This window comes from Motacilla alba, chromosome 19 (genome assembly GCF_015832195.1).
Source record: "Motacilla alba alba isolate MOTALB_02 chromosome 19, Motacilla_alba_V1.0_pri, whole genome shotgun sequence".
NCBI classification, from domain to species: domain Eukaryota; kingdom Metazoa; phylum Chordata; class Aves; order Passeriformes; family Motacillidae; genus Motacilla; species Motacilla alba.
In genome coordinates, this window is record NC_052034.1 from 4,004,768 (window position 1) to 4,028,212 (window position 23,445).

At 60.1% G+C, this 23,445-nt stretch overlaps 3 protein-coding genes across 9 annotated transcripts in view; 2 read left to right on the forward strand and 1 right to left on the reverse strand.

Moving 5' to 3' along the window:
* The first annotated feature begins 512 nt into the window (after positions 1–512).
* GIT1 (GIT ArfGAP 1) lies at positions 513–9,987 on the forward strand. 6 transcript variants are annotated; one of them, XM_038157861.1, is made up of 22 exons: positions 513–1,032; positions 4,438–4,571; positions 4,656–4,768; positions 4,853–4,958; positions 5,033–5,119; positions 5,229–5,359; positions 5,437–5,531; positions 5,612–5,654; positions 5,835–5,861; positions 6,159–6,207; positions 6,295–6,367; positions 6,983–7,080; positions 7,161–7,272; positions 7,352–7,479; positions 7,558–7,710; positions 7,794–8,021; positions 8,131–8,184; positions 8,456–8,542; positions 8,646–8,719; positions 8,808–8,990; positions 9,118–9,181; positions 9,282–9,987. In XM_038157861.1, exons 3-22 carry the CDS (start codon positions 4,656–4,658, stop codon positions 9,492–9,494), a joined length of 2,118 nt encoding a protein of 705 aa, XP_038013789.1. In that variant the 5' UTR covers positions 513–1,032; positions 4,438–4,571; the 3' UTR covers positions 9,495–9,987. The 6 variants fall into 6 exon arrangements, with proteins under 6 accessions (XP_038013789.1, XP_038013790.1, XP_038013784.1 ...); XM_038157862.1 differs by having other exon boundaries at positions 513–990; XM_038157856.1 differs by lacking the exon at positions 513–1,032 and adding an exon at positions 1,399–1,549.
* Positions 9,988–10,102: 115 nt separating this feature from the next.
* ABHD15 (abhydrolase domain containing 15) lies at positions 10,103–15,322 on the forward strand. The gene is made up of 2 exons (XM_038157871.1): positions 10,103–11,083; positions 12,327–15,322. Exons 1-2 carry the CDS (start codon positions 10,245–10,247, stop codon positions 12,802–12,804), a joined length of 1,317 nt encoding a protein of 438 aa, XP_038013799.1. The 5' UTR covers positions 10,103–10,244; the 3' UTR covers positions 12,805–15,322.
* Positions 12,843–23,445, reverse strand: part of TAOK1 (TAO kinase 1) — a 69,467-nt gene continuing 58,864 nt past the window's right edge. Inside the window, exon 20 of one of the 2 annotated variants that reach the window (XM_038157854.1) lies at positions 12,843–21,986. In XM_038157854.1, the coding sequence (XP_038013782.1) occupies positions 21,525–21,986 (462 nt within the window). In that variant the 3' untranslated portion in view covers positions 12,843–21,524. The remainder of the gene's footprint in view (positions 21,987–23,445) is intronic. The other variant, XM_038157855.1, reaches the window with a different exon arrangement.

Genomic DNA, 23,445 nt, shown 5'->3' on the forward strand with positions numbered 1-23,445 from the left:
CCCGTTTCCTTTTCCGCCTGCGTCTCTCCCGGGCGGGCGTCGCGTTTTCCGGCTGCCGCCCGAGAACAATGCAAGGCTGGGCCTCTGCGGCCGCCCCGGCCTCCGCCGGCGCCGCGCTCCTGTCCCCCCACCCCGCCGCTCCCCGCCCTCCCGTGGGGGGAACCCCCCCGGCGTTATTCTCTGCTCAGGCGTGGTGGTGGCGGTGGTCGCATCCCCCCGCCCCTGTCCCCGCACAGCATCCCCCATCCCCCGCCAGCCCCGCTGCCCCATGACGTCATGAGCCACCTCCTCGGCAGCCCGCGGTGAGGTCACCCCGCTGCCCCGTGGGGCTGGGGACACGCTGCGGCCCCGCCTGCCCCGTGGGGATGGGGACACGATGGGGCCCCGCTGCCCCGTGGGGCTGGGGACACGCTGCGGCCCCGCCTGCCCCGTGGGGCTGGGGACACGCTGCGGCCCCGCCTGCCCCGTGGGGCTGGGGACACGCTGCGGCCCCGCCTGCCCCGTGGGGCTGGGGACACCATGCGGCCCCACTCCCCCGGCTCCCGCTGGGGGCTGACCCCCCGCAGCTGTCTGCGCGGCCCCCATGGGGTGTCCCCTCTGGTCCAAGTACTTAAAGGGTCGCAGTAGGGAGCAGACCCCGTGTAGTCCCCAATCCCGGGAGTGGGGTGCACAGTGTCAGAGGTGGCATAGGGTAGAGGGCTGGGGCTGCCCCAGGACTGCGGCTGGATCCAGAACAAGTGTCCAGGGCAGGACTGAAGCAATTTGGGGGTGCCCTGGGCTGGAACTGGGTTACCCAGGACCCGGAATAGGAATGGGACTAGTGCCACCCCTCCAGGATAAACAGGACAAGGGCTGGGAGAAGGACCAGGACAGTGCTTTGGGCTGAAAAGGGGACCGGGAGTGCACCGAGGACGAGCACTGGGGCAGGACTAGGGAATGCCCGGGATCAGGAGCAGAGAAGGGCAGGGCTGATGCCCAGCAGCAGATGAGGTGCTCGGGTCCGGCACCGGGCTGTCCGGGGGGCGTTTGCAGGTGCGGGTGCGGGTCGGGGGCGGCGCCGGTGCGGGTGCGGATCCGTGCCGGTGCCCGTCCGAATTCGTGTGCGGATCCGGGTCCGTGTGCGGGCGGGGGCGTTCCCGGTGCGTGTCCCGGTGCGGGGCGGTGCCGGCGCCGGTGCGGGTTCGGGTGCGGCTGCGAGTGCGGGGCGGTGCCGGTGCCGGTGCGGGGCGGCCGCGGTAGCGCTGCCGGTGGCGGGGCGGGGGCGGTGCGGCCCCTCCTCCGCCGGGGCCGGGCCTGCGCCGCTTCCTGCGGAGCCGCCGGGCGCTGGGAGCAGCCGGCAGCCCCCGGCCCCGCCGCCCCGGGCCCCGCCGCCCCCGCCCCGCCGCCCGCCCCCCCCCCCCCCCTTCCCCGCCGCCGCTCCCCCGGCGGGCCCGGGGGCGCCGCCGCCGCCCCACGCTGGCGCAGAGGCCCGGGCCCGGGCCCGCCTCGCCGCTGAGGATGTCCCGGAAGGCGCCGCGGGCAGAGGTGTGCGCCGACTGCAGCGCCCCAGGTAAGGGCCCCCCCGCATCGGCACCGGCACGGCCCCGCCAGCCCCCCCGCGCCTCCGGCTGCCCCCCGGAGCCTGCCCTGCGCGCCCCCCCGCGCCACCGAGAGCCCCCTCTGCGCCCCGTGGCACCCCCGGTGCGTCCCCCGCACCCCCGTCAGCCCCCGCTGTACCCCGAGGTGTTCTCCCCCGGACTGCCCCCATGACCCCTTCTGCATCGCCTTCTGCACCCCACATCGAGACCCCTCTGCAGCTCCCTGAGTGCCCCCAGGATCGCCCTGGTGATTCCCTCCTGCGCCCCGCTCTGCACAGAGTCCCCCGCCTGCCCCCCAGGAACCCTCTGACGTGCCCCCCGTGAAACGCCTTGGCGAAACTCATGACCCCCTTGCTGCACCCCCTTTTAGCCTCCTGGAATACCCTCATACACTCGAGACGCACCCCGATTCCCCCGCATGCCCTCCTCCGTGCGGCTCCAGCGCACCCCGCGTGCCCCCACGCCCCCTGCACCACCCGCAGCTTTCTCACCCCAGCGCGGGGGCTGCTGGCACAGCCTGGGGACGCGCCGCTCGGTGCCAGCAGCGCTGGTGACCCTGTAAATGACCGCATGATGGGGGACACCGTCCTGCTCCCCACAGCCAGCACCCACCCCAGCCGGATCCGGGCTTGGCGGTGCCGGTTGGGCGAGCCGGGCGGCCGCCGCGCTGCAAGCCAGAGCCGAGCCTGGGCAAGACCATTCCCATCCCCGGCGGTGCCGGTGCCCGCAGCCCCCACGCTGGGGACGCGCCCGTGGGCGTCGCGGAGGGTTTGGCCCCCCCCAAACCCTGCCCACGCTAGGGCCGGACCCCAAACCTGCCCGTAGCCAGCGCAGGTGGCCCCACGGCAATGAATGAACGGGTCTCCGAGCCGGCCCCGGAAAGCTGCCCGCGGGCCAAGGCTGTGCCGAAATTATTCCGGCCACGTGCCAATGGCCGGATCCTGCCAGGAGAGCTGTCGGCACGCGTGGGCGAAAGGCTGCCCTGCCTCCAGGCATCCCCCGTGCCGGCGGGCAAGCGGGGGGCCAGGGGTTCCCGGGGCGGTGCCGGGGCTCCCTGCTGCGGCCAGGGGAAATGGAAAACAGTTTCTTTCCAATCTCTTATCGCCTGGCAGCCATGGGAGGAAATGAGTTATAAAGTCCAGAGGCCGTTTCCTAGCGCGCTGGGAGCACCCGCTGTCGCTGCCGGGGATGCGCTGCCCGGCCCTGCATGGGGAGGTGCCCGCGGGTGCTCCGATCCCTCTGCCCGGCCTCCCTCGGCCCCACGCAGGGATGCCGGCTGGCCCCAGCCCTGCCATCCCCGGTGCGGGGCCGAGTGCTGGGGGTCCCGGTGTCAGCCCGCATCCCGATGCAGGGATTGAGGCGCTTCGAGCTGCCTTGGACTCCAGGATCCTCCCAGGGTTTGGAGTGTCCCTGTGCGAGCGCTCCACGATCTGCTGCAGCGCCCGCCCGCATCCCACCACATCCCAGCGGTCCTAGGGCGGGAGGGGCTGTTGCCCCAGGGATACTCTGGATCCACCCGCCTGGGGGGCCCCGCGGGCCGGCTCCCCCCGCACGGAGCGTCCTGTTCCCGGCGGTGGCCGTGGGCAGCGGGTGCGAAGGCACAGATGCCGCCGCACCGGCTGCCAAGGCGCTGCCATCTGCGTGCGCGGGGCTGCCAGGCTGGGGCGGCACCGCTCCCCCCGGCCACCCCACCCCGGCCCCGGGGCACTGCAGCGTGGCAGGATGCCGTGCCCCCCAACACGGAGTCCTCAGGGCTCTGGGGGGGTGCGTGGGGAGGGGTCCGCGACCCTGCAGGGAGGAAGGAAGTGGGGGAGGCTTGGCTGCCTGCCTGCTCTCCTCCCTCTGTGAGGTCGTGAGGCCACTGTCCCCCCTCAGGGCCATCGGGCAGGCCACTGCGGCCACCTCCCCGGGCCCTGTATCCCCGGGCGTGGGGCTGCCCCCTCCGTGGGACAGTGTGGTGTTTGTGTAGGACCTACAGAAACAAGGGGAGGCGTGGGGCTGGGCAGAGGGTGGCAGGACTCCCGGGTCGTGCCCGGCAGAGGGGACACCTGGGAACCTTTCAGCATCGCCACCCCGTGCCTGGCTGCGTTTCCCGGGAGGGGGGAGGTGGCTGTGACCCAGCGGGGGTCCTCAAATGCTGTCCTCATGCTGCTGCGAACAGCTGCGGCTCAACGGCCACACCACGAGGCCAGACCCCCTCGTCCCCAGGACGTGTTTTTGGGGTGCAGGCGTGGGGAGCTGCTGCCTGGCCGGGAGCGGTGCCCCCGCGGGTGCCGGGGCTGGTGCCAGCGCGGGGCCAGCGCGGCTGCTCAAACGATCCTTTGTTCCCGGCGGGGACACAAAGGGCTCCAGTCCGGCTGGCCGGGGCCGGCGGCGGGGCTGGAGGGGCACGGCAGCGTGGGGGGCCATGGCACCTGCCATGAGCTGGGCTGTCCTGCGGGCAGGCTGCGCTGCGGTGCTGAGGCTGTGGAGCTGGTGACCACCCTACATAGGACCCCATGGACTGGGGGTGCCCACCCATTGCAGGGCACACTGCCCCCATCCAGGACCCCCTAAACACCCAGCCAGGGGCTCTGGGGGTGAGTGACCTCGCAGTGAGCCAGGGCGCCCCTGATCAGAGTGTGCTGGCATCATCCCTGCCACTGGCTGTCCTCCTGATGGTGGGGGGCCAAACCCTGCCCCCCTTTTGGCTGGTGGTTGCTATGGGAAACCCGTGGGTTTCCCCTGGTGATGGGCTGAGCCCCTCTCCATCTCCCGGGAAATGGTTGCTGTGGCAACGCATCCCCCCTGCTGGATGGATGCATGGGGAGGGGACGGCATGGGGAGGGGACACCCGCTGACACCTCCGTGCTACCCCCAGACCCTGGCTGGGCGTCGATCAACCGCGGGGTGCTCATCTGCGACGAGTGCTGCAGCGTGCACCGCAGCCTGGGCCGCCACATCTCCATCGTCAAGCACCTGCGCCACAGCCCCTGGCCCGCCACCCTGCTCCAGGTGGGTGCTGGGGACACTGCAATGTGGGGACATGCACACTGGGACCCCCCCCCGTGCCCACTGGGCCCTGCCTGTCCCCTGCAGATGGTGCACACCTTGGCGAGCAACGGGGCCAACTCCATCTGGGAGCACTCGCTGCTGGATCCAGCGCAGGTGCAGAGCGGGCGCCGGAAGGCAAACCCCCAGGACAAAGTGCAGTAAGTGCCCCTGTGCTGTGGGGAGGGGGTCAGCACTGGCTGGGAGCCCCCTCCTCACCCCAAAACCCACTGCCCACCCTCCAGCCCCACCAAGTCAGAGTTCATCCGTGCCAAGTACCAGATGCTGGCCTTCGTCCACAAGCTGCCCTGCCGGGATGACGACGGCGTCACTGCCAAGGACCTCAGCAAGGTGGGGTGGGGGCTCAGGGACCCCCCTGTGGCAGTGGGGACGGATCCCCCCATTGCCAGCTCTCTCCTCTGCAGCAATTGCACTCGAGCGTGCGGACAGGCAACCTGGAGACCTGCCTGCGCCTGCTCTCGCTGGGTGCCCAGGCCAACTTCTTCCACCCGGTGAGCTCTGGTGGGGCTCAGGGACCCCAGAGGTGGTGTGGGACCCAGAGAGGTCCTGGAGCCTCATGCCACATGCAGGCTGCAGGGCTGAGGCTGCCCCTGCCCGCAGGAGAAAGGCACCACACCACTGCACGTGGCCGCCAAGGCCGGGCAGATCCTGCAGGCAGAGCTGCTGGTGGTCTACGGTGCCGACCCTGGGGCACCCGATGTGAACGGCCGGACCCCCATTGACTATGCCAGGTGAGGGCAGGGAAGGGGGTCACCCCTGCCTGCACCCCCACCTAGGGTGGGCATCACCCCTGCTGGCCCTCCCACAGGCAGGCGGCCCAGCACGAGCTGGCGGAGCGGCTGGTGGAGTGCCAGTACGAGCTGACCGACCGGCTGGCCTTCTACCTCTGCGGCAGGAAGCCGGGTGAGTGAGGGGCTCCTGGGGTGAGGGGGGTACCCTGGAGGGAGCACGTGGCCCTGCTCACCACCCCTCTCTTTGTGCAGACCACAAGAATGGGCACTACATCATCCCGCAGATGGCTGACAGGTGAGTGCCTGGCACCCGTGGGCCCGCTGCCCTGTCCGTGTCCCCCCCAGCATCCCCGCTGGGCTGAGGGGGGACCCCGGTCACTGGAGCGTCCCTGGGGGGTGGGGGGGTCGGCGTGCCCGCGCGTTTAACATCCGCCTTTATCCTGTTCTTCCCTCCGCTGCCTTCTCCGGAGCGCAGGGTGCGCCCAAAGTGCATGGCACAGAGGTATTGTCTGCTCGGCTCTCGGCTCCGGGGGCCCCCCATGCTGCTGGCATGGGCCCCCCTGCAGCCCTGGCCGCTCGGCCCAGCCCAGCACCTGGGGGGCACTCGGGGAGGGGGGTCCCGCCCGCCCCCTGCCACCTCATCCCCCTGTGCCTGCCTGCCTGCCCTGCTTGGTGAAGCCCACAGTGCCTGAGGCGGGGGGGGTCCCTGTCTTGGTGGGGCGCAGCTGGGGACTGTATTGGTGTGCACAGGCAAGGAATAACCCCCACTTTTTGTTTCCCCCCTCCCCGTACCCCCCAGCCTGGACCTCTCTGAGCTGGCCAAGGCAGCCAAGAAGAAGCTGCAGGCGGTGAGTGGGGGCCAGGGCAGGGCTGGGGGGCGTCCCGCCCGCCGCTCTCATCCTGCCTGACACTGTCTGTCCCCTGCGCTGCTGCAGCTCAGCAACCGCCTCTTCGAGGAGCTGGCTATGGACGTGTACGACGAGGTGGACCGTCGGGAGAACGACGCGGGTGAGCGGGGGGTGCGGGGTGCAGCCCCCCGGGGCCGGGGCGGGCGTCACGGCGCGGGGGAGGAGCGGCCGGCGGGGCCGCGGCTGAGCCCTGCGCTCCCCCCGATCCGGACGCGTCCGCCGGGACCGCAGGCCCCTCCTTCTTCATTCCTCCGGCCGGGAAGGTTTGCTCAGCGCGAGGGGCCGCCGCTGGGTGCCAGGGCTGGGGTGCTGCCGGAGGTGGGTGCCGGGATCCCCCAGGGATGGGGGCTCAGCCTGCAGTGGTGCCCCTGGTCTGGGCGGTGGCAGGGCGGGGGCAGTCCCGTTTCCGTGGCGGGTTGGGTGCCAACAGACGTGTCAAACCATCTTCCCGCCGGCCGGGGGGTGCTGAGCTGGTGCCTGAAATGGTGAAGAGCACGGCGGGGGGTCTTGTTAGGGGTTATGGGGGGACCCCAGCCCTGCTGGGTGGCTGGGGGAGGCGATTCCCGTCAGCCTGGCCAGGCTCCACTCCCAACCCCAGCAGGCTGGCCCTGCGCCCGCGCCTGCGTCCTGCCGGCTCCGGGCCCTGCAGCCTGCTTGTCCGGGGGGGTCCAGCCCCTGTGTCCCCCGGGGTCTGACACCCGGTGCCTTCCTGCAGTCTGGCTGACGACGCAGAACCACAGCACGCTGGTGACAGAGCGCAGCGCCGTCCCCTTCCTCCCTGTCAACCCCGAGTACTCAGCCACGCGCAACCAGGTGAGGCCCCCGCTAGGCCGCGCGACCCCCCTATGCACTCAGACCTCTGCTCACCCCCTTTATCCCCGTCCTGCCCCCAGGGCCGGCAAAAACTGGCCAGGTTCAACGCCAGGGAGTTTGCCACTTTGCTCATCGACATCCTCGGGGAAGCCAAGCGCCGGCAGCAGGGGAAGAGTCTGCTCAGCCCCACAGGTGAGGCACGGAGGGCAGCCAGGTGGGGCCGAGCACTCGCCCCTGCCCTGTGCTCAGCACCCGCCCTGCCCTCCCCCAGACGCCCTCGACTACTCGCTGAGGAGCCAGAGTGACCTGGACGACCAGCACGACTACGACAGCGTCGCCTCTGACGAGGACACGGACCAGGAGCTGCTGCGCAACGCCTCCCGCAACAACCGCGCCAGGGTGAGCCGGGGCCCCGGCCTGGACCCCCAGCCAGACCCCCACCTCTGGGATCCTGGCACTGAGCTCCTCTCCCTGCAGAGCATGGACTCCTCCGACCTGTCAGATGGCCCCATCACGCTGCAGGAGTACCTGGAGGTGAAGAAGGCTCTGGCTGCCTCTGAGGCCAAGGTGCAGCAACTGATGAAGGTGAACAACAGCCTGAGCGATGAGCTGCGCCGGCTGCAGCGCGAGGTGGGTGTGGGGCCAGCGGGACTCCCCTCCTCGGCGTACCCCCCCTCTCCTAGCTGATGCCTTCCCCCTTCTCCTGGCTGCAGATCCACAAGCTGCAGGCAGAGAACACGCAGATCCGGCAGCAGACTGGTCCTGCACACCCAACCCCGGCCCCCAGCGAGCGGCCAGAGCACGGGCACCCCCCGGGCACGGCCGCCCCGCACCGCCGGGACCGCCAGGCCTTCTCCATGTACGAGCCGGGCTCGGCGCTGAAACCCTTCGGGCAGCCGGTGGAGGAGCTGGTGACCCGGCTCCAGCCCTTCAGCCCCGGCGTGAGTGTGCTGGCACGGGTGGGAGGGTTTTGGGCTGCAGCAGTCCCCCCAGCCCCACTGGGTGCTGGGTCCTGTCCCCGCGGGGCCGTAACCTTTCGTGTGTCGCCAGGAGGTGGAGGACGAGGCTCTGTACTCCATGCACATCCCGGCCAGCGTGTACCGGGTAAGGGGGCCGCAGCGGGGGCGGCTCCTGCATGGGACATGGTGGCTGTCGCCTGCCCAGGATGTGGCCTTTGGGATGTCCTGTCCCCCCACCGCCCTGCACCCCCCTGGGTCAGGCCGGGGACCTCCCCAAGGGATGGCAGCTGCGGAATGTTCCTGCATGCAGGGTGGCGGTGTCCCCTGTGCTCGTCCTCCCCTGCACGTCACCGGGGTCAGCTCCACACCCTTCTGCACCCCGTTCAGCATGGGCTTCCCCTCTTTTCCCCCTCCAGATCCGGAAAGGTCCATCTGCCTCCTCGGTGCCCTTCCCTCCATCCTCCCCGCTGCTCTCCTGCCCGCCTGATGGTGCCCGACACATGGTGACGTATCAGGGAGGGGGAGCAACCCTTGGGGTGGGGAGACTCCCAACCCTGTGTGGGGATGGGGCTGGGCAGGGCTTGACACTGCTCCTCTCCTCTCCAGAGCAAGCTGGACCGGCATGGCAGCGGCACTGACAGTGACTACGACAACACACAGGCCGGTGAGGTTCTGATCAGGTGAGTGGTGGGCTGGGGGCTGCAGCAGGGTACGTGGGGACACGGGGACAGGGGGCTGATACTGACCCAGGGCGGTTGGTCCCTGCAGCATGGAGGGGAAGCGGTATGTGGAGCTGAGCAAGGATGAGGATTTCCCCCACGAGCTGGACCCGCTGGACGGGGAGCTGGACCCCGGCCTGCCCAGCACGGAGGATGTCATCCTCAAAACTGAGCAGGTCACCAAGAACATCCAGGAGCTGCTGCGGGCAGCACAAGAGTCCAAGCACGATAGGTAGGAGTGGGGCACAGCCTCAGGGTCCTTCTGGACACCCAGACCAGGGGTGGGGCCATGCCTTGTCACCCTCCATGGTCGGGAGCCGCTGTCCTCCATGTTGCTCACCCTTTGTCCTTGCCCCCAGCTTTGTGCCCTGCTCAGAGAAGATCCACTCGGCTGTGACAGAGATGGCATCACTCTTCCCTAAGGTAGGAGGAGCTGTGTGTCCCTGGGGTGGCTGTGGTCCCCACCAGACACTGTCAGCCCCCTGAGCATGGGTTCTGACGCTGGTCCTGTGCTCTGCCACAGAAACCAGCACTGGAGACCGTGCGGAGCTCCCTGCGGCTGCTCAACGCCAGCGCCTACCGGCTGCAGAGCGAGTGCCGCAAGACTGTGCCCCCCGAGCCCGGCGCCACCGTGGACTACCAGCTCCTGACCCAGCAGGTCATCCAGTGTGCCTACGACATCGCCAAGGCCGCCAAGCAGCTGGTCACCATCACCACTCGTGAGAAGAAGCAGTGAGCGCCAGTCCGCTTCCCCCCGTGTCCCCAGGCCCCTTCACTCTCCGTGTCTCCCTTCCCTCCGGCAGCAGCCGGCACCTGGGGTGAGCATGGAGGCAAGTGGCCTTTTTGGGGAGCCGAGGTGCGGGGTTCCTCGTGCCCCCCACGCCATCAAGGAGCTGGTGCTCAGCCTGCGGGGTAGGTGCCTGCATCCCCTTGTACAGCCCCCCGCCCACCCCGCGGCGCGCGCCTAACTTATCCTGTACATAGCCTCTGTAGCTGTCCGTGGCGGCGGTGGCCTTGTACCCCCACTCCCCACAGAACCCCTCTCTGGGTGGCCGGTACCCCCGAGGCCACCCACGGCATTACACTGGACTGGGGCGCCCGCGGGCCCCCCCTCCCCGGGCGTCCTGAACCCCTCCCCGGGTGTCCTGCCCCGTGCCGGGGCCGCGCTCCCCACTGTAAGATGTGTCCTTGTACATTTGTATCAATAAAGGTGTGAGCATTGCACGGGCGCCCGGCCCCCGGCTCCTGCGCCCTCGGAGGGTCCGTGGCTGCGGGGGGTTCAACCCTGCGGCGCCAGGCAGGGCTCGGCCACGTGTCCCTCCCGTTTCACCCAGTCCCCTTGGCCCTGCTGGCGGCCGCTCACGCCATCCCCGGCACAGCCCTGCTGTTTGCCCAGCCCCGGGGCTGGGCTTTCCCAGCACGGCCCCGCCGTCGCTCTGCGAGCCGCCGACCATCGGGGCTGCCGGCTGAGGCTGCTGCCGCCTCCATGCTGTCCCCGGAGGGTTTGGTGGCCGCAGCCGCGGTGCTCGTGGGGCTGGGCCTCCTAGCTTGGTGCCTTTGGGCAGGGAGGCTGGAGGCGCCCGGAGACGTGGGAGAGGAGGACGAGGAGGCGGAGGAGGAGGGGATCCCCTTCATGGCCGAGGAGGGCTCGGGGCACTGCCGGCTGCTGTGCAAGCCCTCGGCTCTGGCCCAGCACCTGGTGCGGAGCTTGGGGCGCTCAGCGGCGCTGCGGGGGGGACGCTGGCCGTGGCCGTGCTGGCCCCGGCTCCAGATGCTGTGGCAGCTCCTGCAGCCGCCTGAGCCGGAGCCGGTGGTGGCCCGTGAGCTCCTGCAGCTTTCCGACGCTGGGCTGGTGGCCCTGGACTGGTTGGTGGGGCCGTGGGGGGCTGCGGGTGGCGGCGGGGGGGTCTCCAGCCCGGTGCTGCTGCTCATTCCCAACGCTGCCGGGAAGGTGACGGGGGGGCTGCTGCAGCTGGGGCTGCGGGCGCTGGAGCGGGGCTTCATCCCCGTCATCTTCAACCGCCGGGGCCACAATGGCTGCCCCCTCACCACCCCCCGGCTCCAGCCCTTCGGGGATCCCGGGGACCTGCGGGAGGCTGTGACCTACCTGCGGTGCCGGCACCCCTGTGCCTCTCTGCTGGCCGTCAGCGAGGGCTCGGGCTCGGGGCTGCTGCTCGCCTACCTGGGCGAGAGCGGCTCCTCCAGCCGCCTGGCCGCCGCCGCCTGCCTCTCCCCCATCTTCCGTGGCCGGGACTGGTTTGAGGCCAGGATGCCCTGGCTTTACGAGTGGCCGCTGCTCCTCCACCTCAAGCAGGGATTGAGCAGGTCAGTGCAGTCCCTTGGGCTTGGGGAGGTGGATGGGGGTACCCCGGGAACCCCTCAGTCATCCCTGGGGTTGTGCATGGGGTGGGTGCTGCTGCCGACACTGGGAGCCCCAGTGCAGGGGCAGAGGTGCTTAGAGCAGCAAAACGTGCTGGTTAATGAACACCAGCCTGGAGCCGGCTGCCATGGGGCCAGCTGGGCCACCACATGTGTCCCCAGCCTGGCTGGGGCTGCCGCAGCATCTTGGGGTTCCTGAGCTGGGAGATCTGGGGCAGGGTGTCACAGTTCCTCCTGGGAGGAGTTGGTGAAGCCCCCGTCTGGTTTTGGACCCTGAGGGGTGAGTGGGGCTGGCCCCTCTCCCTGCACTGCCCCTTGTCCCCAGCACCTGACCCTCCCTTTGGCCCTGGGGGAGGACTGTGATGCCAGCCCAGGGCTGGGCTGGGGGCTGTGACTGCTGCTGTCCCTTCCCAAGGGGTCTGGGTTCCCTATTGCCCAACACAGCCAGGCTCGAGTGGACCAAGCACTGGCTGAGACAGGAGACAAACTGCCCTGGGCCAAGGCCTTGAGCAAGTGGGCACTTCCCCGGGGGTGCTGAGAGCTTGTGGGGGCAAAGGGACCCTGCAGGTGGGCAGATGGGGACCAAAAAAAATCTGGGTAAACCCCAAAACATAGGGGCAAACAGGTGACAGGTGGAGCTGCAGCAAATCTCCGGTGGGTGCAGCAAGGTCCAGTGCTTACTGCAGGGATGGGGTGCTGGGGGGTGGGCAGCAGAGAATCTCCCCCCTCCCTATTTCCCGATTCCCGCTGCAAATGCTGCTGTCACGGTAACGAAGCAGGAGTGCCGGCCGTCTCCCGTTGTCATGGCACCCGGGCTGTGCTGTGGGGACCCTCCAGGATCCCTGGCAAGGGGCTGGGATGGCCCTCCTAAGCCACTCTGGGGTTGGGGCAGTCGAGGTCACCCCTATTCCCCTGCATGCAGGGCCAGGACTGTCGAGCAGCCCATGGGCACACCAGCTGGTGGCACCCCTATGGCAACATCCCTGTAGCCCCCAGCTCCAAGTGGCATCCCTGTGCCCCTCCACCCCCACAGCAGCACGCCCCAGCCCCTGCCAGCATTCTCTGTGGCCGCCTTCCCAGGCAGCATCCCCATGTCCCCCCTCGCCCATGGCAACGTCCCTGCAATGCCCCCAGCCCACGGCAGCATCCCTGCACCTCCAAGCCCACGGCGGCCGCCCCATCCCCGCAGGTACGCGGGGGCCCTGGCCGAGGTGGTGGACACGGACAGGCTCCTGGGCAGCCGCTCGCTGCGGGAGCTGGAGGAAACCCTCTTCTGCCGGACTCGGAGCCGCCCCACCAGCTGGGAGAGCTACTGGGAGCGCAACGAGCCCCTGCGCGACGCGGACGAGGCGGCGGTGCCGGTGCTGTGCCTGTGCAGCGCCGATGACCCCGTGCGCGGCCCCCCGGCCCGGAGCCTGCCCCGGGAGCTCTTCCGCAGCAGCCCCTACTTCTTCCTGCTGCTGACCCCGCACGGGGGGCACTGCGGCTTCCCCCGGCGGGGGCCGGGGCGCTGCTGGGCCCACGAGGCCGTGCTGGAATATTTCAGGGCCATGGCCGAGTTCCTGAGGATGGAGGAGAGGAGGAAGGGGTTGCCGCGGCCCCGCAGGTGGGGTGGTCCCCCGGTCGAGCCCCCCGTGTTCACCTGGCAGAGGTCCTACACGCGGTAGCCCCCCTGGGGCAGGGTCTCACAAAGGCAGGCAGACACTCCGTGTACTAAAATTACTTTATTACAGTTGATTTTTTTTTTAACATTTCCTTTGCTATGATACAAAGGATACTTACAAACAAAATATTACATATGACCTTATTTTTTTTTTTCTCTTCTCTTATTTTCTGACAACTTGGTAACAGCTTTAAATGCACAATCTATACAATTAATACAGGTTATATATGAGCTATAATGTATGTTGAACCAGAAGAATACCAGAATACTGACAATATACTGTACATTAAGCCTTACCAGTTAGTGCTCGTGGCATTTTCTACAAGAAGGAAAACGCACACCTGTAGATTCACTCATACCAGCTGGTGCTACCAGACACGGAAGCAAGAAGGAGTTTAATTCCCCTGGTTAAATCCTTCGTGGCCCATCACCGTGGTGCTGAGCCTGGAAACCTCAGACCAGTGTTCATAGTAAAACAGCAGATATGTGTGTGTTTTTTTCTATCTAATGCTCTGTGGCACAGCACGGCGCCGGCCGGGCTTGGCCATTCCTGGACGATGCCCCAGAGCAAACGGCCATGGCGCTGGGGCCGGGCGCTGGGTGAGCTCTTGCTGGGGAGCTGGACCTCCTTGGGGAGGGGGAGAGGAGGAGGAGAGGAAAAGCAGCAACAGCTTTGCTGTCATCAGCAGGCAGCTCTTGGGTTTGTGCACATGAACAGGCGGTCGCCGAGGGGGAAGAGCAAGCCCAAGGCATGGCCGCACACGGAGCTCGTGCCCGGCAAACCCTCCACGGGGTCGGGCAGCAGCTGCCCTGTGGTCACCTCCTCACCAGGAAAGGTTTGCTTTTGTTTTGCAGCCAAAGCTAGAGGTGTGTGGCTACAGGTGTGCACTTCCCCTCCTCCCGCCGGGGTCTACATCGCACTGATAAGGTTACATTTTTGTTTTTTATTTAAATTTTTTTTTTCCTTTTTAAAGCAACCAGCAAGTGAAGCATTTTTTTTAGTTGACTGGCAAAAAGACCTGGCATTTGCACAAAAGCTGCAAATGGAAAAGAGCCATCCCCTCCTCCCACCCGCTGCATCCCAGCCCAGAAAAATCCCAAACTGTTGGCGGAAGAAAGAAAAAAAAAAAAAAAAACCACAACAGGGGTGGAGGAGAGGAAGGGGAGGGGGAACAGGTTGGAAAATACCAGGTTTGAGTTAACATTTCCTTGACTTCACACAATTCTTGTGCAAAAAGAAACAACCCCCCCCCCCCAAAACAAACAAAAAACCCAAACCCAGAAACATGCTGGAAATAATGAAAACAAATGGAAAGTAATATATAAAATTAAAAATATAAATAGGATGTCTGGCTGACTGGTAGAAGAATAGGTCATTTAGGTTACAAAAAGGAATATACATTCAAGAGGCTCTGAACCCAGTGGGGTAACTGATGTTAAACTTGTGTTAATAGTTAGGCTAGAATTCTCAAGTTTGTCTTTAAAATCTTCACAACACAAGCAAGCTATTTTTAAAAAATATACACTATACACACCTCACACAGCTTCTCCTATCCGTATTACACACGTTACGCTACCCTCCCATCCACTACACCGAGGGGGCCCAGGGTGTCCCCCCATCCTGTCCCGACCCCCCGGCCCCGCGGTGGCGGTGGGGCAGCGATGGCTGCGGGGCCGGGCAGGTCGCTTGGCCCCTCCACGTCATACCACAACCTTCTCAAAGCATTTACAAGTCACCAAAGGGCTGTAGCCTTTTATGTTATACACACTTCACTTTGCAACGTTAATTATTTACATCAGGGCTGCCCCCCCCACCCCCCATCTTTCAGCTGTTTCTAGGCAGGTAAAAAAAATGTTCCTGTTCCAAGCAAAGCAGGGGGAAGAGCTGCGGGGGGTTAGGAGGGAAGAAAAGCTGAAGAAAGGAAGCGGGTGGTTTGCTTGCCAAAAGCCAAACCCGTACGCGCACGTCTGCCTCTCCTTCTCTGATCCTCGAATCCTTACAAGCTCCCATTCCCTACAACCTCCAGGACAACCAGACCCGGAGAGCACGGCCTCACCGGCGCTCAGACTCCTCTGCTCGCAGCTTCCCGGGATGCTCAGCACTGCTACTGACTCACAGGCTTGCCTCTGCCACAGGGCACGGAGCACAGATCCTGACCATTCCTAGGAGCCCACCCCTCACTCAGCGACAGGTCTTGCAGGGCAAGCCAGCTGCAGCGGGGCAGGGACACTGGGACCCCCACAAGCCACCACAGTGCACCCCCAAACTCGCCCTTGGCAGCTGCCACCAGGCACAGTCGGGCTCTGCCGGAGCCGTGCAGAGGCAGCGGCCGCCGACTTCAGCTTGTCAACAACCCTGCGCTGATTTCTGCACTCTGCTGAGCTCAGAGTTGCCATAGAAATGTGTGATCCTGGCACTAAAAGCAGGCAACGACCTCAAATCAAAGTCTTTTTTTGTTTTGTTGTTTTTTAGTTTGTTTTTTTTTTTTTTCCTCCAGTAGATTTAGATGAACTCGGGCTTAAGACAAAAACAGTTGGAAGGGGAAAAACGGATCATTTCTAGAGAGATTGAAAAACATAGTCACAAGCCGGTATTAAACTGCAGCAAAGAACCTGAACTTGGTTCCCATTGAGTTCAGCTCCAGAGCAAGCTCGAAGCCAGCGCTCTGTCCCTCGCACTGCCCTCCGTGCACACACGCCCAAGGGAAGGAGATTCCACACAGCCATCAGGGAAAAGCCAGCCCGAGGCTGGGAGCCAAAAGCCCCAGGCCAGCGGCTGTTTGCCTCCCCAGCTCACAATATTTAAGCACAAATTCCTTACAGCATCACTGGACAAGTCTCAGGGATTAGGTGCATGCTGAACTACGACTGGCAATTACAGTAGCTTTTTGCTAGCTGGCACATACTGTATCTATAAATTTTAGTACAAAAACTTAAAAAATACAGAAACTAGGTCAATTTGTTAACTACATATTTACAGATAATTACAATTCTTTTCACTGACAATAATTAAACTAATTGTCAGTGAAAATTCAAACTGTGCATGTTCTGAGGTACCCGTACTCAAGGGTGGGGAGTGAGGCAGGGGGCCGGAGGGGCGAGGTGGGGGGACATTTCCCCCCCCAGGGTTTGTTCACATCTGTGGGGGCAAGGCTCGGCCCTCCTGGTTCCTGGTCTCACTGTGTGCACTCAGAGAAAGCAAGGAGAGCGGGAGCTGGTACTGGGGTCTTATCTTCCCTAGGACATGGCTTAAGGATGTTTTGAGGATGCCAGGCAGGTGCAGAGCCAATGGTCATGAACAAAACTGCCTTCTCCCCGCCAGGGAGCCTTCAGGTGAAGTGCAAGTATTGAAACCCACAGCTCAGTGGTTATAAGGTGCTTTTTGCTGGCAAATCCGATTTACTAAGTCCCTCTCTAGCTGACAAAGGGCTCTCCTTCCCCCGGAGAAGGGGGCAGGGATGTAACAGGCAGAATCACAGCCCCAGTTGGCTGAACTTCATTGTGCAACAGGAACCTGGGTTATCTGCTGCCACTGCTCCCTGGTGGGGTGATGTTTACTAAAACCACTAGATCTATCAGGTTTTCTCATTTTCTGGCTGTAAACAGCAAGCCCCAACCCTCCAAAGCCCCAAAGCCTATATGATGACATACAGTCACCAAAAGACTTCAGCTCAATCGATTTGTAAAAGTGCAAACTCAACCACAGCAGAGGGACAGCGACCAGCATCCCTGCCTGGGTATCCACTGCTCCTCTGTCCTTGGCATGTGGTTCTGGGCTCACTGTGGGCCAGCACTAGGGTAGGAACATCCTACAGGCAGGAGCACAGGTAAAGACAACACTACTCCTCGGGAAAGGGTAAGAATGACCCAACCAAACCTGAGTCTCTCCTAAAATAACTTGCAAGAGACCTTCCAAAAGGGACAGGGGGAATATTGCCTCCGAATTCTCTGGCAGCACGAAGAGAAGCCAGGGTTGGCACTCTGCTGAGCTGGCGGGGGGTCCTTGGGGGAAATGCATGACCTGACACATGCAAGAACCGCTTATCCCCTGAACTGTCAAATGCCTCCCTAAGCTGGGGTCTGTAGAGGACAAAGGAGAAGGTCAGAAGGGTCTTCACAGCTTGAGGAGCTGGTGGTGTCCAGCATGGCACTCACCCCTCTACTATGATAAAGACCAGGGCAAGATTTACTAGAACTGCAGAGCAAGCACCCAGGAGAGGAACGAGGCTGTGTGCTGCTGGCTGGACTCAAGTGACGAAGCACACAGGCCTAAGCAGAATAAAGAATGGACCACGAGCATCTGTGTGTATATATGGATGTATAGACCGTAAGTCTGTAAGAACACACACGTGTACTTAAAATCTTCCAATTTAGCTTCTCTTTGCCCCTCCACACAACCTAAGAACCTCCAGGTATCAGCCACATGCCAAGGCAGTCAGCGTTCAGAGCTAGCAGGGGCTCCACCTCAGGAATGCCAAAAGCCAGTGCCGGTGCAGCGAGCCAAGACCGTGCCGGGCTTGTGATCTTTCGTGGCGAGACGCAGCTGGGGACTCTGAGCTCAGCCTGCTGAGCACTTCACCGGCCCACTCGCCGCCTCCCCAGCAGATCCCTACATTGCCTCCACCGCTAAACCATCTTGTTTGCTTCTCTGCTGCCTTGTGACTTTCTGGTACCCTCAGGAAGCTCCCTTCTCTCTTTCACGGCACACCCGCAGCAGCTACCTACCCTCTCATGCCCCAGAAAAAGCAAGCTGCAATTACCAGGGCTGCACTCCAGCGAGGGTTCAGCCCTAGCACAGCCTGTGCCACGTCTGTGCCCTCGCCCCGAGAGCCCTGCTGAGGAGTTGCTTTTGCTCACAAACAGGAGCGCTAAAGAACAGCAGAACTGAAGTGCCCTGACAGAAATGCACAGCGTGAGGTGTGTGTGCACCTATACCCACACACACACACGTACATACAGAGTATATAAATATATACAAATGAGATACCATATATATATCCAGAGAGATGTGCGTATTCAACAGAGTAATGGTAGACAGTGGTACGATAGGATTTATTGCCTCTCAAGAAATGGCACGTAAGCAGGGTCGAGGGACTGGGAGCCTGGAGAGGGATCCTGGGGGTTTAAACAACAGCACAGCCCCAGGACTGGCCTGGCTGCACCCCCGTGCAGGTCACAGCGAGTGTGCAGTGCCCGTTCTTCTGGCGCAGGAGGGCTGGGTGGGACACAGAGCGATGCCAGCCTGGCCCCAAGCCAGGCAAGTAATGGCTGCAGGGAATTTTTCTGTGGAAAGTTTGGTATCACACCACGTATTTAGTTGTTCGACCTCTTTGAAGTTCACAGGCTTGGAGGGAATGCAGGTGAAACAGAGCTGTGGCCTCCATTTCAGTGCTGCATCCAAGGAAGAAAGCACGTATGTTCAACATGGAAGGGAGAGGTGGCTGCTGGCTCCCTGGGACCATGGAAAACAAAGAAAATGTGGTCCCTTTCACTGATTTTAAACAAAATCAAAGGAAATTTGAATCAGAAAGAGGTAAAAATGCTGGCTACTCTGTTTTTTTTCCAATCTCTGGGCTAAGCTACACCATAACTTCAGGTCTTTGCAGAGGGGAGAGAAAAATAACCACAGAAAAGAGATTTCAGGGGTCAAGCTGGTGATTTAAAAATACCGCAATAAAGTTTGCAAGTAGTCCACACAGAAGAGTTCCCCAGTGTTAAATATGAACGTAAGAGATGCAAGAGAACATCTTTGCTGAGGTACTGGAGTAGTTTCCACAATTTACAGATTACAGTAATTTTAAAACCGAGTTAGGGCATGACTGCAATGAGCACAACATGGAGCAATTGGCCTTACTTTTTAAAACACTTTACTTTTAAAAATAAAGAGTTTGCAAACTGATTCAGAGAGTGTTTGCATCTCTCTAGTGCACAGTTGTTCATGTATCTCAGAAATAAACCTGAGATACATTAAAATTCTCAACACCAAGGGCCTCCTCAAATACCTCCAAGGCACAGCCTGACCCTGAGTTCCTCTGGCTACAGCTGTGTAAGAGGTGCTTCCTCTCGAGATCAGGCAGTTTTGGGACAGCTTTTCTTCCCCCACGTACAAACAGGGACACACACATTTAGACCAGTTGATCTGAATCAGTTTTTGCAAACTATTTTAATTAAAATATTAACTTGTTGGAATAGTCCAGGTCTGCACATGATATACATGTAAAAATGGTTACTACACAATTCTTTTTGAATACAAAAAAGCCAATATGGGATAGCCATCATTTGGATTCAGCATTCAGTCATGCTTGACATTACACAAATAGATGTGTTGAGAGAATTCTGTTGAAGTAGCTCAATTTAAGCCAGAGACTTTGACCAAATTCAAACCATAACAGAAGCAGAAGAATGAACCCACTCCACTTGCAGGTATAGCCTGTCCCCACTGTAGCTGCTGCTGTTTGGGATAGAGGAGCTGAACTCAAAATGCTGTGTTAGCACCATGCTCTGGGCACACCCTCCACAATCACATGGTGAACCCCAATACAATTTCGGCCTTTCATTTTGGTTTTGTCTCTCCTTCCAAACCTAGGAAAACACAAGTACCTTCCCTAAACGAGTTTCGATTCATTTCAACAACACTGCAAAAGAGTGACCCCAAAACATTCAATTCCACATAAAAACATAGCAGAGGAAAGGACAGGACAATTCACAGTCACCACTTGCCCCCAGGAGCACTCAGAGGCACCTCCATGGGACCCACGCCTCCTCCCAGGCTTCTGTCAACTGTTAGTACAACAAAACTCCTGAAAAAGGGGCTGCTCAAACATGTTTTGGTAGAGTTTCCATCTTCAATTAGAGTGATACGCTACATCACAATGCTAGAAATCCCAGGTGGATTCACCGGACACTGGCGGAGAGTTGAGGATTGGGAGTGGATGTTAACTTAGCTAACGAAAGAATGCTGCCCTGTCGAGTACTGAACAGCAGCGAGACACTATTTACTATATAAATATGTCACGTGGACAAACACATTCGGAAAACCTCGCTTTTGAGCCCTATAAACATATTAAAGGCAAATCCTAGAGTTAGCAGCTAGTGTTTTCTTCAAGATGATTAGTGTGCAAGGAAAAACATTTACAAAGAACCCTGGCTGGTCAGTCCCCAAGACGGAAACCTTTGCCTCAAACCAAACTTCATCTACCTGCTCTTCCCACAGTCCTGGCTGACCGAGACCGTCCTGGCACTGGCACGAGAGCATGGGGGCACCTCTGGTTCCCAGCACTAAGGGATGACACGATGCCAACAAAGTCATTCAGTTATAAGACTCCCTGACCTTTTATCACTGTATGGATTTCACAACCTCCTTTGCTTCCTTTCAGTAGTACAGCAGCTCCAATGAGCCCTCTGGAAGCAGTGCCTTCTCACATGGCATGATACGCTGCCGAAATATCACAGCATCTCTAGGGACTGTAAAAGTTGTGAAGTATTGCAGCAATGAAGATAATAAAAAAGGAGCCTCACATGCAGCAAGATCTACAGTGGTGATGTGGGTTAGTGATCAGCTGGGAAAGAGTCATTGGCTCAGCTCCTCCTGGTACACCATGGCAACTAAACATTTCAACAGTTGGCTACACGCTACATGTAAACAGGAAATTGCAACAAGCCAAAAAGGTAATAAATTGGTGGATGTAGTGTAATAATGAAAAACCCGATCAATGGCATTTTGTGACTATGGCATCCTTCAAAACACCTCTGGCATTTGCGACTGATTGGCTGAAAGTCTAAACATTTCTGAATGGAGCAAAAAGGACTACGCTGGGCTCCAAGAATTATTCTGATGCTTAGCTAAAATGAGATGTCACAGTATTAGCTGTACAAGTGCATTACTTACGCTCCTCTACCCAACCTCATCTGAGCTACCAGCAGCACAGTCAGGGAGTGCCAAAGCAGATAGACCATTTCAAACATTCCTAGCCTGTTCCCCCCAGACAGGTTTACCTACAGAGTTCTCGGGAAGCTGACCAGTGCCTTCTGACAGAACATCACTTCTTACACGACACGGAGCGCACACTTGGGTAGAAGGGCCCTGTTGAGCCCTGGTGTCTCTTGGCCTCTCTTCTCACCTTCTTCCTCACCTACAACTCTTTGAAAATGCCTCTTGGCAGAGGCAATACCCTAGAAATTTATCCAATTTAATGACAAATAAAAATGGAACAGAAGATCCAGCTGTTCCTCCCCTGGATGTTGGTTGAAAGGCAGCTTGCCTGGTTTTTGCAGGGTGGCAGATCGAAATTCATGGACATGGGAAGAGGTCTCCATTCTCCCTCAAACTCCTACATGGATGGCATGATGAGGGCAGTCTGAGGCCCTTCTCTCCTGTCAGTGTGATGACCACCAGCCAACTCTTCTGACTAATTGCATATACTTCTCAGACGCCCTCCCAAGACCCCTCCAAAACATAAAAAAAACAAAAAAACAAAACAAAAAAAACCCAACAACAAAACAAAAAACCAAAAACCACCCCCCCAAAACCCTGCAGCCAAATACTATGACATCCCAGTTAGTAAACACAAAACGTAATGCTTTACAAAATGAATACAATATTCCATGTGCACCCAGCTTCCACACGTCAGCACCGCACTGAGGAGGCTGCTGGGCTGGTGTCTGTAGGCAGTTTCTGTTGGCAGACAGCTCCAGTGGAATTGCCACCCTCAGTTATTGTTTAAGTTATGTATAAGACATGTGTGAACCATTGGATATTTGTGAAGTAACACTTGTGCTCCTGCTCATGCCCTGCTCCGTCCGTCCCCCAGAAGCTGTCCGCCTCAGAGCCTGGGGGCTGTTGCGGACCCCTATAGCACTACTTCGAGGTACCCCCTGCATGGGCCCCGAGGGGTGACCCCATGGCTGAGGTCCACCTTGCATTGGATGGCCCCAAGCTTGCGGTGGGCCACCCATGGGATGACCCCAGTGAGGTCCTGCACCCCCAGTAGGATTGTGGGACCAGCCAGAAGCTCCCGGGTAGCTGTGGCTGAACGCCTCGGGGGAGAGATTAGAAAGAACCATATTACTAAAACCTAGCCTCATGCTTTCTGAGTCAAAGGCTTCGATCTCGCGAGCTTGACGCTCCAGCAGGCTTCGTATCCGCTCGGTGCGCTCGTTCTGCAACGCCAGCATCTCCTCCTCAATCTAGGAAGGAAAAAAAGAGACAGTCTGTAGCAGCAGGACTGGCACAGCCTCTGGAGGACCTGTAACAGCTGCTGAGGGGCTTTTTCCTGCATTTGTGCAGGAAACTGGCTCTAGATCAGATGTCCATGGACACGCAGTCTGTTCTGAATACGAAAGGGTGAATTTTTTAAGGGTTAAGTCTCAAAGACCCACACAGGCCAAAGCATGGTGAACACCAGTTGGAGGGTGTTGGTCCCTGTTCCCTGGTGAATACATGAAATTTGAGGGATGCGAATCTGAAGTTTGCACTGATACCAACAGCTTGACATAGACTAAGAGTCTACAGCTTCCGTAGATGCCTACTGGGAAAGCACCTTTAGGTACAGCCTGCCAAAACAGCTTATGGTGACCTTCACTGTTTGTAGCTGAATCTAATGATGATCATGATGATGACTGCTGTTTTCTCTGGGATTCAATGCACAAGCCCACATTCAGCTTCCTCTCTAATGTTCACTGGCCAGATTTTCTTAGCTCATGTATTTATCACCTCCTATCTACCCCTTTCCTAATTTGGATTTCTCATATTTCACTGCTGTGATAATTTTTCCAGGGTGTGTGGCTGAAGGACATAGGCAGTGCTGTTTGAGCTGTGTGGCAGATTATTAGCTAGATGATATGCAAGCTGGCAACTCCAATTTCTCCCCCATAAGACTGTTCCAAATTGGTTTCTAAGACTACTTTGGTAGTGGCACTGGGATCAGCACTGTAAGTACTGAAAACCCAGGACTATGGCCTCCTGACACCCATCAGACAGGGATGAAAGCCTTTCTTGTTGAAATCTCTGCAGTCAGGTGGAGAACCATTACCCCTTATCTTCTTGCCAGCACTGAAAAAGCTTCTTTTGGCCTCAGTAAAAAAGACCAAACGGGGAAAAAGCAGGAGCCAAGACTTTCAGCACAGCTCACTGGCATCTCCCTGCTGTCAGCAGCAACATGGCCAAGAGGTGTTATCTGGGTCTGTGCTGAAGGCACCAGGCAGAGCCTTGTACTTGTAAGCACTCTCTTGCCTGAGTCAGGGAATATGCAAAGCAATTTCATCTGGAATTGAGGAAACAATCTGCTCCAGCATGAGTCATCTCCTGAGCCATTTGGGGCTTTCAGAAACTCCTTCTCTACTTGCCTGTTACTCTAGGTGAGTGACAGACTGTGCACTGAGCAGCCCTGCTCACTATTCCTGCTGAAAGCCACAAAGGCAGTGGAGGAAGAAGGTGCCTTCTCTAACATTAGCTCTTTAAAATGCTCTGCTTGTTGTTTTCCTCTCCTGCTGTCTAAGTAGAACCCTCCTTTCTCAATGTCTTCAGCGTGTCACCATTTTCAGTGACAGTGTAACACACAGGACTTGGTGCAACTGAACTTCACTTGAAAGGCCTGACACTTTGTTAAAGTGACATCACTCAAACCACTCTGAAAATGAAGTGTCT

Bases quoted from the DNA above. Each gene is read 5' to 3' on its own strand.
- GIT1 (XM_038157856.1), top strand. From the start codon at position 1,498: ATGTCCCGGAAGGCGCCGCGGGCAGAGGTGTGCGCCGACTGCAGCGCC. The intron at 5,655-5,834 runs GTGAGTGCCTGG...TCCGGAGCGCAG, and splicing joins ATCCCGCAGATGGCTGACAG to GGTGCGCCCAAAGTGCATGG. The intron at 8,185-8,455 runs GTAAGGGGGCCG...TTCCCCCTCCAG, and splicing joins TCCCGGCCAGCGTGTACCGG to ATCCGGAAAGGTCCATCTGC.
- ABHD15 (XM_038157871.1), top strand. From the start codon at position 10,245: ATGCTGTCCCCGGAGGGTTTGGTGGCCGCAGCCGCGGTGCTCGTGGGG. The intron at 11,084-12,326 runs GTCAGTGCAGTC...CCATCCCCGCAG, and splicing joins CTCAAGCAGGGATTGAGCAG to GTACGCGGGGGCCCTGGCCG.